The following is an 18,445-nucleotide window of genomic DNA, read 5'->3' as shown; positions in this document are numbered from 1 at the left end:
GTTGACATACTTCTGCATCGCGAACAATCCGGTGAAGAAGAGTACGCCCCACCGTATAATTGAGACGCCGCCAATGGGTCGTTGCACTTCAACTTAATGGCAAGCTTGTTAAGCCCAATTAGAACCAACGACGCTACAAGCCCACATATGATTGCGGCCCATGGTTCCACCACTGAACCCTTGGTAAACAAAGCATTACACCCGGCCAATGCTTACTACATTGTTCCTCACAATAAATGACCTATTGTTTTGCCTTGTTCTTCGTCCCTATTGCTATTGACAACAGATTGACACTTCTTACCAACACTGAAACTGCTATTGCATAGTTCTGTATAAAGCATCGCTCCAAATGAATTCTGGGTCAAAATTGTAAAGCAGCAGCATTGCCAAATACCATTGATAAATGTGGCCGTGTTTATGATGGATTCCTCATTGAGAGATAGAGAAGTCTTGAGTTTACAGTGCTTAACAAAAGGGCGTAACTCTGTCAAAATAGAGATAAAAGGGAGTAACAAAAGCCATAGGAGAGCCATAAAATCTGGCTACTTCCTTCATGGACCACGAAGATCTGTCTGATACATGCAAAGCAAAATCAAAACTATGATAACTATAACCCACCCACCTGCCCATGAGAGCTGAAAGACTAATGGCAACTCGAACCATGTACAAAAACGATCATCCATGGCTGCTAACAGATGCACATAAACAGCTCTTTGTAAAAAGATGATCCAAAGTGACTACCTCCATAAAACTTTCCATCAATAATGGGTGTGGTACTGTGGTGGCTCATGGCTGAGGCAAGCAACTCTATGGATTGATGAAAAGGCCAGTTTCAGAAAGTTATCTGCACCATCATCAGATTTGGGTGGGAGAATCCTCAGAAGATTCGCCGGTGTCTTCCTCCAATGCTTCATCCATCATAATCTCCTGGGAACGGCAATCTAAGCTGCAAAATGCTTTCTCACCTCTGAAAGAAATTGAAAGGAACAATTAACATCAATATTCTTATACAAATTATAATGCACATAGTGAGAAGGCTAGGATATGCGACAAGGGCAAAACCTGTAGATATAAATATCTTTCCCCTCTTCCAGTTTCTTCCCACAAGAGAAGCAGAAGCTCAAGAAATCACCAGAGTTAAAAAGGCTTGCAGTTTTGGAGACTATATCCATGTGTTGCAAATCAGTTTCCATCTCTCCATTCTTCCCAAAATTGCTCAAGTCATTATTGTGACACTTTAAAATGCGGTCACCAAAAATGTGTGTTTTTTTGGGGTTAGGACCATGTGAAATTACACAAGTGTAATCCTCAGAAAGCTCAATCTCGCTTGCTGAGAGAGATCCAGAAAATCCATTGCCAGAGCCAACGGACATTGGGGTGAAAGTGAGATTTGTATGAGAGTAAGTGTTTGAATATGAGGATCCTCCAAACAATTTAGGAGGAGAGTTCACATGGGTCGGAGTAGACCGTACCGAAAATGACCGGCAGGAATCTAATGAACAAGACCGGAATTTTCCAAATGGATCAGGTTCTATTGGGGTTTCTCCAATTTCAAAAAGAACATCAGAGTTTCCCTTTTGGGTTGAAGATTTGTTCTTTGTATGAGGGGAAATAGCAAAATTTCTAGGCAATGACTTTGCTGCCTCAAAAGAATTGATTTGAGTTTGATCTGGGATTTTCACTCCCACTCTCGGTCCAAAAAGAATGTTCTTACTCTCCGATGATCGAAGAACTTTGCTGGATGTTTTGGTATCATCATCAAGAGAATCAATAATGCTTAAGCCTACTTTACCAGAACCCCAGCTCTTTTGTTGCCCAAATCGGGGTGACCTTGGGGACCTGATGGAGTTGCGTAAATTCTCGAGCACCCGAAACTCCAATGGTGATGTTGGGCTCCTAACAGAGTCAGAATCTGATAAACCCTTAGGAGTTAATCCAACAAACAGACCAGGTATACTGAACAAGGTGCTGTTTTTCTGTTTGTGCCCAAGCACATCCGATTGATTATAGGACTCAGAAACAGAATCAGACTTTGCTAGCTGACTCATTGGTTGATCTTTCTGCTGTGACCTGGTCCTCTTTCTTAGCATCCTCTTAAAACCCCCAAAATCCCTCCTTGAAATACCTAAAATCCCTTATCTGGGTAAAGAATCAACAGATTCGAATAAGCAACGAAAAAGAATCATTAATAACTAATCCAAAACATCCAAAGAGCATTATCGAGCATCAAAAGCACAAAGAAAAACAGATTAAACATGATAAAAGATATCACGTTCATTTTCTTCTTTTTGTATAGATATCACATGCATCTGAAATCAAGAAGGTAAAAGAAATATGGACATATGAAAGAAAAAAAAATTCATACATACACAGAGAGAGATTTCTAGCTGCAGTGATTCCGAAAACCCCAAATGTACGTTCGATTATCTACAAACAAAAGCCCAGAATGCATTTTCATATATCAAGATTCATGCAGATGTTGTGGGGTCGAGAAACCCAAAGAAAAATAAAAATAATTTGAAGCGTAGTTACCCAGATGACGAATCGCACGAAAACAAATCATCCATGGGAGGTCAATAATCAAGATATCAAAAACACCGAAAACCCCACAAACAAAAAACCCATAAATTGTAGAAGACCTTGAACGAATACTCATCAAGTACAAGAGAAATAACCAGGGAACTGAAAAAACGCTGAAATCAGAGAATGAATGAGAAAGCACACCTGGGTGTTTCGCTTTTTCCTCCTCTCTGAGAAACTTCACAGATATGAAACTTTTAGAGAAGAGACCCAAATACAGTATTATACTCTACACAATGCTATTGTTTTATATCATGTGAAAACTTGCACAGTACTCCGCTCTCTCGCTCTAGCACTGCCTCAAAATCAGCGAACCAGTGAGCTTCTGAAATACTCCTCCCCACCTTCTCTCTGTAACTTTATAATTTAATTCTACGAAATCTATACGTATAGAATACCAATTTTTGTATGTATGTTTATGCAGATAAATAAATATTTGTGCTTAACTCGTACATAATTCATTTGATTATTTTGGTGTCAGTCTCGCTTTGTTGGTTGAATTGGGTGTAATTATCATTTACAGGAAAATCAAGACAAAAAGAGCTAAAAACAACAAATGGGTAACCTGAAAAGAGTTTGCTTCAGTTACTTTTTTACCCTTTTGTTGTCGAGTCAGCACTAAACGACAAATATGACTTCAGTATTGGAGGTTTGTTTATTGAAACTGACAAACGGTCACGGCTATTGACTGTCGTTACTTAGCGGAGTTAACGAGTTTACTCTAATCGGTCCGATTTTGCGAGGTTGAAACTTGAAAGGCGAGTTTGAACTTTTTTATAATGATGTGACGTCTAATTACTTTTATCTACCTGGATCTTTGTTTTATTTTGTAAGTATCAAAAATCATTAACTCACCAATACATGTCAAGACTAAAAATCTCACATCGATTTGACATAAGTTAATCAAGTGATTTATAAATAAAACTCAGTTCATCTCACATTACAGACGCGTATTAATGAAAACCTTGAGAGTTAATCGATTTGTCCACAAAGAACCAAAAACCAACCATGACAATATTTTCAATGTGGGCTTAGTGCGTCTATTAGGCCAGGTTCATTCTTTTGAAAACGTTTTTTATGAGCCTAAAAATCAACATCGACGAAAAATAACAAGTAGAGCAAACAAAGGGCCAATCAAAAATTGAGGTAAAGATGAAAATTCTATGAAACACAAGTCATATTTTTTAGAGAGAAAATTGTGAAATGAACATGAGGAGTAAAATGGTAAATTGAGATGTGCAAATAGAGTTTATACATTCCTACTCGGCAAGCAAAGTGTTCAACACTACGCCACGTCTTGAGACTAACCCCGTAACTTCTCGGTCAAAACGTCTCACTCTCTCTTAACTCCCCCTTAACTAAAGACAGCGACGCATAACGGAAGCAAACGCCGGTAAATGATCGTTAACTAATAATTGGCTGGTCCCTACATTTGCCGCCACATCACCAAGGGTTAGCACCGCTAACCATGGTTAAATCCTGACTCAAAGTTAATCATTCTCCCTCTGTTACAACTTTTTCAACTTTTAGGTACTGTCCTTTTTTGTCGTTTTGCGTGACTCAGCTTTGCACAATATGAAAAAACGGCCACGTGTACGTACGTTCTCACACATCTTTGCGAAATCGAACGGTCACCAACGGTGTAGCTCTTTCCCCAGTACTACGAACCGTAACGCTCTCTCTTTGCGGGCCTACGTGGTTAACATCTCTCTCTGCTTGGGCTTAATTACCACTTACCATGCAGGCCCAACTCGTAATCCAAGAGAGCTAGGGCTTCCATAAGCTTGTTTATGTTTGTTGAACAAAATTTAACAATAATTTTTTTTAATTACAGGGGTAGGAGGTGAGGGACGCTCAAATTCAAAACCTTTATAAGATATCGCACACATGAATACCATCTGAACCACTCGTTGTCTCAAAATTAACAATAATTTTTCAGGTGCAAGCTTGACAAATGTGAGATATGCTTGATTATATTCTGAAAACGTTTTTTTTTTTCTCTTACCTATTTTAGAAGTTGTGATATAAGTATGGATATTTCAAATTCAAAATGTACAACACAATACAAAAAAGGTACATTATTATCTTTTGAGCACGCTTGATTTTGTGTCGAAGTTAATGTCTGTCACATATACGTGACGCGTAATAATAAATTATTGAGTTGCTCAATATCGTTGTCTATTATTTAGCAAAACCACAATCAATAAACACGTATTTGGCGAAAATCTTTAGGCATGCCATGACCGTCCTGACGTGCAATGATGGTTAAAAGTTAAAACCACATAATTGTAAAAATTTTCATTAAGCTACTAAACTCGAATAATATTAACAATTGTACAAAAAGGTTAAATGATAGATAATGTGATGCTTAAAAAATGTAAATTGGAGTATTAGCCTATTAGGTGTCGTTAAAATTCTTTGTAAAACATATTAGAGATATTGTTTACTATAAGTCACGGGTTTGTATGAATTTGTTATTCATGACCATCGCCATTGATACATAAGTCGATTAAAACACGTCTACAATATATGTGAAATGATTTGAGCTTTTACTTACATGGATTATTTAGTCTGGCAGGTGCACCGCACAAAACAAATGAGATCCACTCATTTAAAGTCACAAGCTGTTCAGATAGTCTCTCTACATACATACAAAACAATTTGAAAAAGAATGAGTTGAAAAATAAAAAGGTGCAATGAATGGCGTGGCCATGAAGAAGGGTAGCTAACTGGCTGCAGTATTTATTAGCCTGGTCTTTGCATTATAATTACAAATTTTTATTATTTATGCAGTCTGGACATTGAACTACTACTCATCTACCTAACCAGGTACAGAGTGGATTAATTAAACTTATTGAAAAAATAATTTAAATTTATTAGAGTACTATATTAGTAATTGTTAATTCTTTATATTAGTCTTGCTCCCTCCACAAGTACCGAAAAATTCCTGTTAGAGAATAAAGAAATACCAATTCGTGTATTGTTGGTGATTGATTTGATTCTTTGATTTTTTTAAATGAAGGATTATATTTTGTCAAATAATTGTTGTGACTATGGGTGGCAGATGATAAAGTGCAGATTTTAAAAAAGATCCTATGTTTTATTATTTGTTGGGCCTGACAACACATTGGAATGATGGCCCAGAAAGTTTTAAAAAGTCTCTTGAACAGAACTTTTCTTTGTAAAACGACGCCGTTTAATTACTGGGCCAGTTCAGGTCAATGATATTGTGTGTTTGGGCGGCCCATCTAAGACAAAACACAAACCTAGTTCGGCCCAAAGATTCCCCAAATCGAAAGGGGCATTTATGTCATTTCCGTCCACTTAAAACCGCCTTACCCAAGTCACTCACTCACACCCAACGCGCGCCTTTAAAACTTTCAGAATTCAGATTCTTCTCTCTCACGTTTAGGAAACCTTGAGAAGCAGCTGCGATGGCTAATTCACCATCTCAACATGTTCCGAATCCCGAAGAATCTGAACAGAAGCTTTCTGCCCTCGTTTATGGTTCGTTTTCTCTCTGATGTTTATCGATTAACCTGTTTATTTTCTCACCAAAAAACAACGAGGAAGAGCGATCAGCTTAAATTTTCTGTCGTTTCTTAACCAATTATTATTGAAAATACTATAATTATTCATTATAGTAGCGCGATCCTGTTCGAATTTTACAGTTTCAGTGGCGATGAGTTAGCGTAATTGTTTATAATTTACGTGATTTCTGCATTGAGGAGTCAGTAGATTATCATGGAACCGAGTCAAAATTCGTGAATATTCGTCAGGTTCACATCATCATCTACCAGTATTTTAGTGGATTTTATTTTTTTTACTTCTCCAATTTTTGTTAATTAGCTGAATTTCACACTTACATACTAAAAATGCATGTGCGTATCTCCTATTATAGTTATAGTTATTGTATGTAATATTTCGATGTCTTATACAGTTGAGATTGTTGGAACTTCCGTAATTTATGACTCTGAATGAGTATTTATTTACTTGAGCACGCAAGTATGTTGCTGATGTAAAATGATAATTTTAGTGCCTTTGATTGATTGTCTTTTTCAATAATAACCTCTCTCTCTCTTTTTTTTCCCTCTCTCACTTCTTCACTTGTAAACTTTTGATGTCTTGCTATATTATCCTGATTGTTTGCAATAAAACAGAAGTGGTTATCTCACTTTGGTGATGGGAAATTGGCTTCCTGATTCTGGCAAATTTTGTCCCGTAATTATTGGAAATTTGATGCTAATGCTGTGAATGTGAAATGCTTTGAAATTTGAGAAGATCAATGTCATAGCCTGTTCCCCTCTGAAGTTTTAAATCACTTGCTTGGTGTTTTGTGTATAACAAGCTGGTGGTAGAAAAACCATAGCCATCTTGGTGTGACTTGGTTCATACATGTTCTTTTGTTTTGTTTTTGTTTTTGTTTTTATTTTATTTTATTATCTTGATCATTCTTGGTCCAAAGCATTTGCATGATACCAAAATTTTCCTTGGAGTTCTTGTCTCGGAATAGGTGAACTGCCATCTATTCCTTAATTTGACTATTCTATTTCCCTAGGGTATTTTCTGCTATCTTCGATGTCCATGATCCACAGGTTGTGATTTATCTCTTACTTCATAACAAAATCGTGTTCATGATTAACTCATCATCGTGCATTAACTCAAAACCTGTTTTCTTCTCTCAATAGTGACCAAGTTTACACATTTGAAAGAAGCGGTATCCTAGATAAGATGATGAAGAATACTAAAGAATCGTTACACTGAACTTACTGAAATATATATATCAAAAATATTTGAGCCACTTATGGTCATCTGAACATGTCAAATTTGTACTCTTCACTCTGCAGTCCAATTTTCTTTGGTTGAACCATTGAATTTCCATAATCTTGGGCTTCTTAGCAATGTTCTTTCTGCAATGTTCTTTCTGCAATATTTGCATTTGTTAGTTATTTGTGGGTATGTCCTTCGCACCCCATACTTTTTGTTTTGTGTTTTTAGCTTTTTATCTCTTTTTCTGCATGTTTAAACCTAATGTTCTCTTTTACTGGATACAGATATGTCACAACACATCCAGATGGCAGTGGACAACATGTTCAAGATGATAAAGTGAGCTGAAAATAAATATTTACTCCAGAAATATTGTTTTGGCCAATAATAGATATAAAATGAGAACACTTTTCCACCTGCACAGGACAGGCCATTTGTGTTGCTATCATGTGATTGTTTTACTTTTGCGGAGAAACACTGCAGGACATAATGTAGTAAATTTTTTACTTATGAACTCTGTGATGATATTTACTAGCATGCTTTAAGTTTTGCATACTTGTATCACTTTCTGATGTTAGCATCATAACAACACAACCACCTAACCCTATTTTTTCCTGGTTGCTATATCATTATTGTTTCCTTTGCATGAATGAAACGACTTCAACTTCTTCTTCAGGATATAAAGTCATTTGCTTAAACTTTATTTGGTTCGTTACCCCTTCCCCACATCCTGGGCTCATGCTTTGTCTCTCATCTGCATGTCTTTTCCTTTAATGAATTCTATGTAGTGAAATTGAGCAAAATACAGCTGGAATAATGGAAGAGATAGGGAAGTGCAAAGACTCTGCTATTGAAAGGAAGAAGGACTTGGACGAGGAAAAAGAAAGATTTCAGAAAGCTGCTTACACAGTTCTAGACATGCTTAGCCGCAGAGACTAAAAACTGTGAGCTCTATCATCTTCCTCTCTGAATTCGCATGCTTTTGCACAGCATTATATCATAATAATGATTTACTGTGAGTTCTATCATTTCCCTCTCTGAGGTCTCATGCTTTTGCACAACATTAAATCATATAATGATTGGATTCATAGAAACTCAGGGATATGTATCATAAGTCTCTTGGCATGCCTATAAATAAACAAATGTACATGCATTGACATAGAAGTACAAAACTTTCTTCATTCAAAAAAGAAGAAGATATTTATCAACTGATGGCAAAGGATTGCACTGGCTGACATTTGTTAGGAGTGCTCGATGTTTCTTTCTTTGAAAAGACTTTTTTTTTTTTAAAAGTGTTCGATGTTCCTTTCTAAAAGATAAATAGATGATCATTGTCTCTTAAAACATCAAAGTATTCCACTTGTGAGCCATCCTCCATGAGAATTCTGCTTCCTTATTTGCCAAGTTTTTTCTGTGCAATAATCAAATTAAGGGTAGTATATTAATCAACTACTTTTTTTTTTTGGACACCAATTGATTTTCCACGTAGCCACCTTTGTAATTGAGTTGACAAATGATGCAATATGTTACATATATGCGAAGAGGACACGAAAGCTGGGAAAAACTTAATATTTCAACCAATGAGGGAAGAATTTTCCCCAGGAAGCATAGAATGGCAAATATTTATATGCAATTTTTGCAAGTTGGCCGTTCTTTACATTCTGAAAACCTAGACCTTCCTGAAATGGAATTCGATTATCACTTTATCCTTGACCTTAGTAATTAATAAATTATTGTATCAGCCGTCTTGTTCTACACTATGAGAGGGCATTTACAGATGAGATTTAGATTCACTCGTTTCTGCAAAGGACATCTAGGCCCGAATGTCGATAACTTTTAGAAATTATCAGTGTGTGAAAATCTTTTGGATGTTGCGCTTCTTTCAATTTTTTCCATATCTGCTAATCTGAATAGAGCTTATTTTGAGTTGGGCAAAAAGATGAGCATCCCCGTTTCTTAAAAGTTCTGGTGACTGATCCAAATGACCTTGATAAAGACTGAAGCACTCGTGCAATAAGTTTTTAATGACATGAAAGATTGTGTTTCTTCTATATTACACTCATTTAATGCAGCTAGCCATCTTTGGTCTATATTACATGCATGGTCGCTGATTTGGTGCTTTCAGCTTGCCCATAAGCATTCTTATGACTTCCAGAAACTTTGTATTGCATAATAAGGCCAGATTTATAGTCAAATCATGTTTGGTTTTGAATAGGCTAATGTTACATGTTATTCTTTTCTATATTTCTTCTGTTTGGTTATTTCTGTCTTTTGGTACACGTGCATATTGCTTCTGCAACAAGAAGAATTTTGTATATAAAATATTAGTTCACTTTGCTGTGTAGAAGGTGTGGCTACTTGATGGAGGTTCCTGCTTATCAACGTTGTCGACTTCGGTGAGATACTCTCTCTTTTGAAACTTTTTTACTATGGGTTGTTCTTCGTCTGTAGTGTGATCCACCTTAAGCAGACGTCAAATATCCAAATATGATAGTTACTGTATTTGATGGATGTCTTAGTTTAGCAATATAGAATATCCAAATACGAAAATTTGAGGCAAGGATCGTTATTTTATACCTTTTTTTCATAAATTTTGAAATATTGGGGAAATCGGCACATGCTCAAATCAATAAAACTCGCTGCTTTTAGATTTTGGTAGAAGTACGTAAGCAGGATCTAGCCAGGAGCATTACAACAATATTATGCACATCATGACAGATCAATAATTAGATGGCCTTGGATTGACTTGGGCCCTTTATACCCTTGCGTGTTGTGGCTAAATTCGAACAATACCTTTGACCTAGGTCTACAGTAACTTTTCCTCTTCCTTTTTTCCCCGATGCTTACAAGTAATTCAACTAAGTATGGGGTGAAGCTATAAAAAGTAGGGTATCAGATAAGGATGAAAAAAATACATTGAAATCTGAAAAATATACTTATTTTAAGTTTGAAAAATTAGGTGAGAAAATGTTGATCAAACTTGACATATTGTGATATGTTCTAGTAAATTCTTAACAAATACTCTTAGGCACACATTATCAATACCCTAAAAGCTATGCTTACAAACCAAAAACTGTCTGCGATAATGTCCTCAACCCAACTCTTGATGCCCTTGTCGAGGGCAAAGGTTCAGGTACCCATTAATGATTATAAACCCAAAATCACAAGATGGACCTTTAGATAAAAAGGCAAGGCAAAAACATTTGAAAAATATACATACCTGATGGCAATCTTCTCGTGGTCATGACAAGGAGATAGGAAGACTTGTCGAGGTAAGCCACAAAGAAAGTTAATATGACGTCACTGGTTCATGCCTGATCTTATTTTGTTAATTTTTCTAAAACCACTATTGGAATATTTTCGGATCTACATATTTGAATTTGATTAATTGAAATAGTTATATTAATTCATTTATAGATTTTGGTACTACAATAAGGGTTACCTTATTGAATCAGTTTCTATTTATTTTGCTGGTAGACCTTCCTAGAACAATAATGGTCAAACATCTCACTGTCTCATTATGTCATTTTTATGAACCACAGTGATACGCTTACGGATTATGTGACCGCATCATAGCCAGAAATGGAAACAACACCCCCCCACCCATTCCCTCCCCACGAAGTCAGCATCCTCATAAAAAGGAAACGGATATCAAATCACACGATAAGGAAAACGAGTGGGTGAGTAATGTTTCCTCATTTGGAAATATTCTCACATCACAGCTTCAATTAATATGAATTCTCTGCCTATCACATGCACGCACTTGCAGCATGTGAAAACTTCTATCCACCATACATGATTCCGCATTTTACACAAATGATTTTGCTGGAGTTAAAAAAGAATTCAAATCCCCTGTAGGAAGAAAAATAATGGACATTTCGCTTGTTTACACTAGAGCATTCAAATAATTAATCAGTGTAAACCCAGTGAGTGGGCAGAAAATTTAAATATATTAAATAGATGGGGCTATCTAGGAGCGTCCATTTGATTTTTGGTTCGATTTTTAATCGAAACCGAAATGTCCGAATTGATTCGGTTATGATATTTTAGAATCCATAATCGGACGACATATGTTTGGATAACCAAACCGTAATAATAATATTTTTCGAATCGAATCGGTTTTCAAAGAAATGAAAGAAGCATGAGTAAATATCAAATAGGGGGAGAAAATAACCCATGATCGACTCCAACTCCAACTCCATCCAACAAAGTTTGATAAAAATTCATGATAATGATAATAAATGTTTATCTCATCACAGTTAAAGAAAAACAAATATACAAGACCGGTAGAAATAATATATTCAAGAAAAAAAAGGAAAACAAAATATACAATGAGGATGTCTCCCATGGCCATCTCAACAACCCCAATATGTAACTTAAGTGTGTATATATATAAAAAATATGATATAATATAAAATAATATAAAATAATGAGCTGATATAACATAATGAAATGATACTTGGTAAATTTATTTTATTCAACGTCTATTTCTTCAAGATTAATTAAAAAGTTAGCACTAATGGGAAATTGGGCCTAGACCTAGGGTATTTGGGTCTAAAGGTATCCATTTGGTTTTTGGTTCGGTTTTTAACCAAAACCGAAATGTCTGAATTTATTTGGTTATGATATTTTAGAATCCATAACTGGACCAGACCTTATATGTTCGGATAATCACACCAAAATAACCATAGCCATGGCTCGGATTGGTTCCTCAATTGCGGAGATCGGCTATGGACAACCCTAGGGCTATCAGCAACTAAGGAATGCTGCAGCTTAAGAAAAGAAAAAACCCTAAGGAGTGCTGCAGATAGAAAATCTGGATGGGGTATGAAAGTCAACCTTCTAAACTTTGTTATTCAAAATTTCAAATGATGCTGTTTGGGTAAAAACTCACCGGAGGGGAAATTGTATACTGCAACTTCCTCGGCAGCAAGTATATCACTCCCTCCAGCTTCCCTGCATCAAATACAACTGAAACTTATAGAGGAAAGGTAGGTCAGTACATATCCGATTTGAAGGCCTTTGAAAGAGCAGGAAAGGCTCCTAACAAATGCCTACTTAAATATAGTTTCTCCCTCAAACGGGCACACAAAAAATTCCTCACAGACGTTCTATTATACATTTTCTTTGAGAGCAAAAGACAATTTTATACAGGCAAAAGCAGAAGAAGAAACATAAACATACGCCTCTTCTCACCATTTCCTCGCTCCTACTTTCCAACATTTAGCATACAACTGCCGGTTAAGGTGAAAGGGTTACCTTTGCTACATTCACAAGATGCCAAATTCAATAGCTGTTCTCAAATCTCTTATATCCCCAAGATATCAGATGAAAGCCGAAATCATTCACTAGTCAACGTCCCAACACCACTTCCTGGTGAATTTCCAATTTCCAATAGCAGCAACTTGTTTAGATTGTTGGTAGTACAATAACAAATGTGGTTCGGCTGTAAAATTTTGCCTCATCTGCTCCTCTTCCAAACATGCCCACATTTTTGACATGATCACTCAGGATCTGAAGTAACCCAGCAGCCAAAAAGTAGCAACAATGACCACTTGGGGTTGGGGAAAGAAAGGAAATAGAATGCTGATAACAGGAACCAACAGATATTATTTTCGAAATTCACACCACTGGTCTTCAATGCAAGCATCTGGAGCCACCCTCGATTCCTCCAGTAATACATGATTGAATTTAATAGCTTTCCGACATTCTTTGTGCCAACAAATTACTAAGACCAACATATTGGCTAAGGAAGATATACCTTGATTGTCCTCGAGCAACAAACTACATGTACTGGGCCAACCACTGTTTACACATATCTAGCACCGGTAGTGCATTTGCATGTAATGCCTGTAAGTAGGTATGCAAAAAGGTATTGAGTCTTTCCAAAAATGTAATTCAAGCAAAAGCAATATAGCACAAGCATATGTATTTTGACCAAGGATGAGATTTAGGATCACGCCATTAGATATTTAGATTCAAATACTGTTGACAACCTGCGTGTAGCACCTGAACAGAGGCCAAGCCTCTATGGACAAACCTTATCAACCACGTTGTGGAATCTATTTAGACAAGTGTTATACATATGTAGTTATTCAGTTCTGCTCTGCCTTCAGCCCCCCCCCCCCCCCCCCCCCCCCCCCGGCATTTCCTTCTTTCTCATTTTTTAAGAACTCTTTTTGGTTTTTATATTGCTGTTTTGGGGGGCGGGGGCAGTGGCAGGGGAGGGATCCTAGTGGGTGCTTGAAACGAAAGGGCAGAGGATACAATATAAATCAATCCTATAACCAAATCAACAATTAAAAATCTTAATAATTTGAAGTGAACATGGACCTTATGTTAGTCAACCAATTGGCTTATCATATCAGAAGCATTTAATCATCACCATCGAAATCTTGATCCCAAACATTAGGGGTCTGCTACAAGTACCGTCAAAAAAATGGTGGATCCTTCTGTGGGTATTGCTTGCAGTATAAAGCATGTCTGAAGCATAAAATTGCACTTCCATGCACACACACACACCAGTTTCAAATATATTGAGTAAATCTTTCCATTGTTCTACCATATATATATGATCCAACTCCTTACACTTGCACAAGGTGCAAGGTTCAATTCCCCTCTCCTTCAAAATTTTTTTTAGAATGAGCTCTTGGCCTAATGTTAGCTAGCTCCCACTTGCACAAGGTGCAAGGTTCGATTCTCCACTCCCTCAAAAAATTAAGAATTAACCCTCTTACTCATAAATAATAAAAAAATAAAAAACAACTCTTACTTGTTCATACATTCATAATGTAAACATGACTGAGAAGAGAACAAACCTGATGAGCTACATATTGAACATCGGCCACACTTCCACTTCGAGAAGCAATTTGAAAAGCACTTTTTAGGCGACCACAGACCACACAAGCCAGCACCTTCCTGCGTAAATAAGAACATGAAGATTTGATATATCCGAAAAGACATAACGGATTAAATTAAATTCAGATAACGTTTTCTGATGATTTATGTCACAGAATCACAGCAGCTATTTGATGCAAAACGTTGTCACACACCACTTACACTGCCACCTCATAATTTCAAAACATTTTAGGCCGCTTAAAGAAAAAAACAGCAGCATCACTACAAAGTGGTAGAAACTTCTCCAATTAAGTTCCTACAAAACTACTCAAAGCTCCCACTGTTTAAAAATGATTATTGGAGACACATACATACAAAACTTGAGCATATGTCATAGAAGCCAAACAAGCACAGGTAAGACCAAGTTTAACTTGTTGCCAACAAGTAGAATTTGGGGGTTTTGTACAGATCATTCATTGGGATGGTTCATATTTATTCTACCTGTTCCAAGCTTCCAGGAAAGCTGTTTATGGGACTAAAATTTTCAGAGTACAATGCAATACATTCAAGGAAAAAGATTTTAAAAGACGTACTATGTCCATGGGTGAAACAATACATTCAGAATTCACATGTTAGTTTGTCATTCTGAAAAAGGCAAACAGAGTTGCTCTACTTCCAGGAAGCTATTATTTATTTCTTTTATTTATTTATTTTTTTGTGTGTGTGGACACTTGCAAGGTGGCGATGCTCAAATATGTATGGTTGCTCAAATATGTATGGTCAGAGAACATATCACAACGGTTAGCATATTTCACGGGAACCATAGCAACACAATGAATTTAAGTTGCCAACAACTTGCATCCATTATGGAGTGCGGAAGCCTTGGGCATAAGAGTCAGTTTATATGTTTACCTATTCTATTTTTCTAATCAATTTTACATGAATAGAGTAAATACATTCACCAAAGTGAAGAAAGTACCGGTGACTGCTTGTTAACATGTCTATTAGGCGGTCAGGGCGTTCTTTGTGTTTATTCGCATATACATTTATCGCAGCCCCCAATACCTACAGTTCAAAAACATAAAATATTTATCAAAAATGTTCATAAAAAAATTGCAACAAAAAAAGGAAAAAAGAGGCACAACATGGACGAGATAGTAATGAACATATGTAAGAAGGATTCCACTACAGATAATTATATTGGCAGCGAAGGTCCAAGACCAAAACACAGCCTGGAAGTAAGTTGATCGTCTTTTCGGCATCTTATCAGAAATTAGTATGAAGATGTTTTATTGATGGACAAAATATCAAGTTTATTCTCCAGCATGAGTCCTTTCCTACTAGTAGAATCACCATGATCACATGATGTTCCTGCCGCATATCTAAATGATTGAATCGGATGTACCCAGCTAAAGAATAAGAGTGGATGTTGTCCCAGTGAATAGTGGTGTCAATGGATAACAGAACAAGAAAATGCAATCATATTACCTGGTCCCAATCATCATCACCAATGGTTCCTTTTATGTTTCTAAAAAATTCCGTCAACTGGCTGCCTTTTTTCCTCTCGGCAAGAGATGCAGCAACACCAGCATATATATCAACAGCTGCAAGAAATTAAAAGAAAATTTTTTAAAATGTTACAAGAATTGATGCGTAAAAATTTAATACTTTACAGCAACGAGTACTCATAATGTAATGCTTACCAGGAAGATTAAATTCATATATCACTTGGAATGCCAAGTCGAAATTCTTCTCCACAAGGGTCTCAGCGATCTCACACCTTCTCCTGCAACAGCAAAAACAGTACAGGTCACTTCATAACTATAAGTTAAAAACAATTTTTTAGCAGAACAAAATTCTCAACAGCAATATGAAATTCAAGAACCAATAAGCATTTATATTGGATAATAAAAAATCTTACATATAATTTCTCATTCAATGCATTATTTAGCCAAATGCTGTATCTTCAGAAAATTTCAGGATACATGATGGACTAAAAAGCAATTCAAGGAAAAGGTGAATCTCAGCCGCTCAAAATACGCGACCGTCTCTGCTTCCTTGAGCAACTTTCCGTTCCCATTTTATTCCACAGAATTCCCTTTTCATACTATTAGGTTGGCAGCGTTGGTTTTCAAAATTCCTAATTCAGAAATTTCTACTGTAATTGTATCCTTCCCAAATAGCCAACTAACATTAATTGGTACTTCATACTACTCTTCCACTTCCCCACCTTTTCACCCATCAATTATTAATAATTACAGTAACAATGATAATATCATAATAACATGAAGAATATTGCAACTATCAGAGATATATTATGTTTATGTTATAGGGTAGTTTAGTCTTGCTCTTATTGTTCACCCTATATAAGCTTGTAACCATAAGACTCTTACTTGATATCAATACAATCAACTCTTCTTCACCTTAAGCATAACAATAATTAATCACAAAACATGGGAACACAATATTCAGAACGATCATGGCAGTTGAAACAACAATTATGTGACAGCAGCAATGATAGCAACAAGAAGAAGGACAAGAGAAAATCTTAGAGCAGAATGAGAGAATGTGAATAGGAAAAGTTCAATTACATCATCAGAAGCAATTTTAAAATCCAGATGAATAAGTTTTTTCAGTAGTTAAGTTGACACATAATTCAATCTTACGCAAGCAGAGGAATCAACCATGAAGTTTTCACCATTGACAAACGAGGTCCCAACAATTTTTTTAGAATCATTATAATAACAGGAATCCAACCCAAAACCCAATAACATCCAAGACAACACCAACCTGAAGGTTTCTGGATCATTTGGATTTCCAAAGAGTGAATGTCTCCACTGTGGTCCATCTGAATCAGTAAAGGATTTTACAACTTCCACCTGTAGTGTATATAAGGTTACAAGATTCAAGTAAGATTAAAAGCCATTGAAGCTGGATAAAGAAGTAAAACAATTGAGAATTCATTCAGGAGGCATGCAGCCTATTTCAGTCAGGAAAGTTTAGATATAGCTTACTAAATAGACCTTAACACACGATTCTCACATTTATTGGTCCATATTGAGTATTTTTTCAATTAGTGTTGTTAAGATTAGCTACTTTGTCATTCAACATGATAAGATAACTTATTGATAACTTATTGGGTAGGGACATTTCACATCATTTATACATATTCCAACACTCCCCTCACGTGTGGGCTGGGCAATCTGACGGCCCAACACATGCACAACAAACGAAGTTCAACACTATGGCTACTCTCACAAAGACCCACATGTGGGCCAACAACACACAAAGGCTCACACTTGGGGCAACAAATAGGGGTTTAAATTGCGGAGGCTAAGCTTTGAACCCAAGACCTCTTGCTCCGTTCTCCAATATCATGTTAAGATTAGTTACTTTGCCATTCAACCCAATAAGTTAACTTGTAGGGTGAGACATTTTACATCATTTATACATATTCCATCAAGTATTAAAGCCAGGTGGAGACAAAAGGTAATTATATAACAATGTGATCAATTTGCCTTCAGTGGGAGCTTTTTAAAATACACTATGAGGGAGTCAGTTATATGGCTCAAACAAATAATCTAATTTCCACCTAATAAACTGCTTACCGTAAAAGGTGCTCCTCCCACCATGGCAGTAAAATTTCCACCTAACTTCTATGTTTCACAATTCCTTTAAACCACCTTCCATATTATTGAACACAAGGGATGCAATATTCAGATTTCCTAACTTAGCATGGTTTCGATTGCTCTTCTAAGATCATTTTATTGATAATGAACATGGTAATCAAATGCAAGTCTAGCATATGAAAACATGTGAATGGCAGATAACATCCAAAACATAAATAGCTCAGACTCACAGATAGGCACAACCAGAAAGCAACACAAATTTTCTAGCTCGTAGTTAAAAAAATTTGGACAAATATCTACCAAAAAAAAGGTAATATCTCAAAATTTTGATTATATATGTAGTCTCATCTTACCATCATATGAGCAACCACTAACAGTCAACATGCTATCACTCCACAGCCAACAAATTTATTTCTATGCACTTTGCAGCAAATAAATTTTGTACCTGGATTGACACCCTGGCAGAAAACTTCACTAGCCCCTCTTCAGTGAGCTTTTCAGAGGCACTTTTTCCTCTGATACCCTTTGTGACGAGCTTTGTGGAATCTCCACCCTTGTACCGAGCTGACAGCCCTTCATCAAAGTGCATCTGCATTTGAAAAGGATAAGCAATAAGCAGACAAGCTGCTAAA

General features: G+C 36.3%; 3 protein-coding genes across 9 annotated transcripts in view; 1 reads left to right on the top strand and 2 right to left on the bottom strand.

The window, feature by feature from the left end:
• Window positions 1-455: 455 nt before the first annotated feature.
• Window positions 456-2,983, bottom strand: LOC120005097 (FCS-Like Zinc finger 11-like). 5 transcript variants are annotated; one of them, XM_038854557.1, is made up of 4 exons: window positions 2,725-2,983; window positions 2,366-2,427; window positions 1,063-2,139; window positions 456-967 (listed from the first exon to the last, which is right to left on the bottom strand). In XM_038854557.1, the coding sequence occupies exons 3-4, from the start codon at window positions 2,088-2,090 to the stop codon at window positions 856-858; spliced, it is 1,140 nt and encodes a 379-aa protein (XP_038710485.1). In that variant the 5' UTR covers window positions 2,091-2,139; window positions 2,366-2,427; window positions 2,725-2,983; the 3' UTR covers window positions 456-855. The 5 variants fall into 5 exon arrangements, with proteins under 5 accessions (XP_038710485.1, XP_038710484.1, XP_038710488.1 ...); XM_038854556.1 differs by having other exon boundaries at window positions 2,370-2,427; window positions 2,725-2,982; XM_038854560.1 differs by lacking the exon at window positions 2,725-2,983 and adding an exon at window positions 2,533-2,718.
• Window positions 2,984-5,934: 2,951 nt separating this feature from the next.
• LOC120006464 lies at window positions 5,935-9,997 on the top strand. 2 transcript variants are annotated; one of them, XM_038856517.1, is made up of 4 exons: window positions 5,935-6,087; window positions 7,635-7,686; window positions 8,136-8,291; window positions 9,696-9,997. In XM_038856517.1, the coding sequence occupies exons 1-3, from the start codon at window positions 6,015-6,017 to the stop codon at window positions 8,284-8,286; spliced, it is 276 nt and encodes a 91-aa protein (XP_038712445.1). In that variant the 5' UTR covers window positions 5,935-6,014; the 3' UTR covers window positions 8,287-8,291; window positions 9,696-9,997. The 2 variants fall into 2 exon arrangements, with proteins under 2 accessions (XP_038712445.1, XP_038712444.1); XM_038856516.1 differs by having other exon boundaries at window positions 9,693-9,997.
• A 2,178-nt stretch (window positions 9,998-12,175) lies between these two features.
• Window positions 12,176-18,445, bottom strand: part of LOC120005837 — a 29,768-nt gene continuing 23,498 nt past the window's right edge. The window contains exons 30-37 of one of the 2 annotated variants that reach the window (XM_038855691.1): window positions 18,259-18,402; window positions 16,975-17,063; window positions 15,888-15,970; window positions 15,673-15,788; window positions 15,164-15,249; window positions 14,166-14,265; window positions 13,109-13,197; window positions 12,176-12,861 (exon numbers count right to left, since the gene is read on the bottom strand). In XM_038855691.1, coding sequence (XP_038711619.1) covers window positions 13,132-13,197; window positions 14,166-14,265; window positions 15,164-15,249; window positions 15,673-15,788; window positions 15,888-15,970; window positions 16,975-17,063; window positions 18,259-18,402 — 684 coding nt within the window. In that variant the 3' untranslated portion in view covers window positions 12,176-12,861; window positions 13,109-13,131. Of the gene's footprint in view, window positions 13,198-14,165; window positions 14,266-15,163; window positions 15,250-15,672; window positions 15,789-15,887; window positions 15,971-16,974; window positions 17,064-18,258; window positions 18,403-18,445 lie in introns of both variants that reach the window. The other variant, XM_038855690.1, reaches the window with a different exon arrangement.

The sequence above is a fragment of the Tripterygium wilfordii genome, chromosome 9 (assembly GCF_013401445.1).
Source record: "Tripterygium wilfordii isolate XIE 37 chromosome 9, ASM1340144v1, whole genome shotgun sequence".
Taxonomy (NCBI): domain Eukaryota; kingdom Viridiplantae; phylum Streptophyta; class Magnoliopsida; order Celastrales; family Celastraceae; genus Tripterygium; species Tripterygium wilfordii.
The sequence above is the reverse complement of the archived record's forward strand: the minus strand, read 5'-3'. Positions and strand labels throughout refer to the sequence as shown.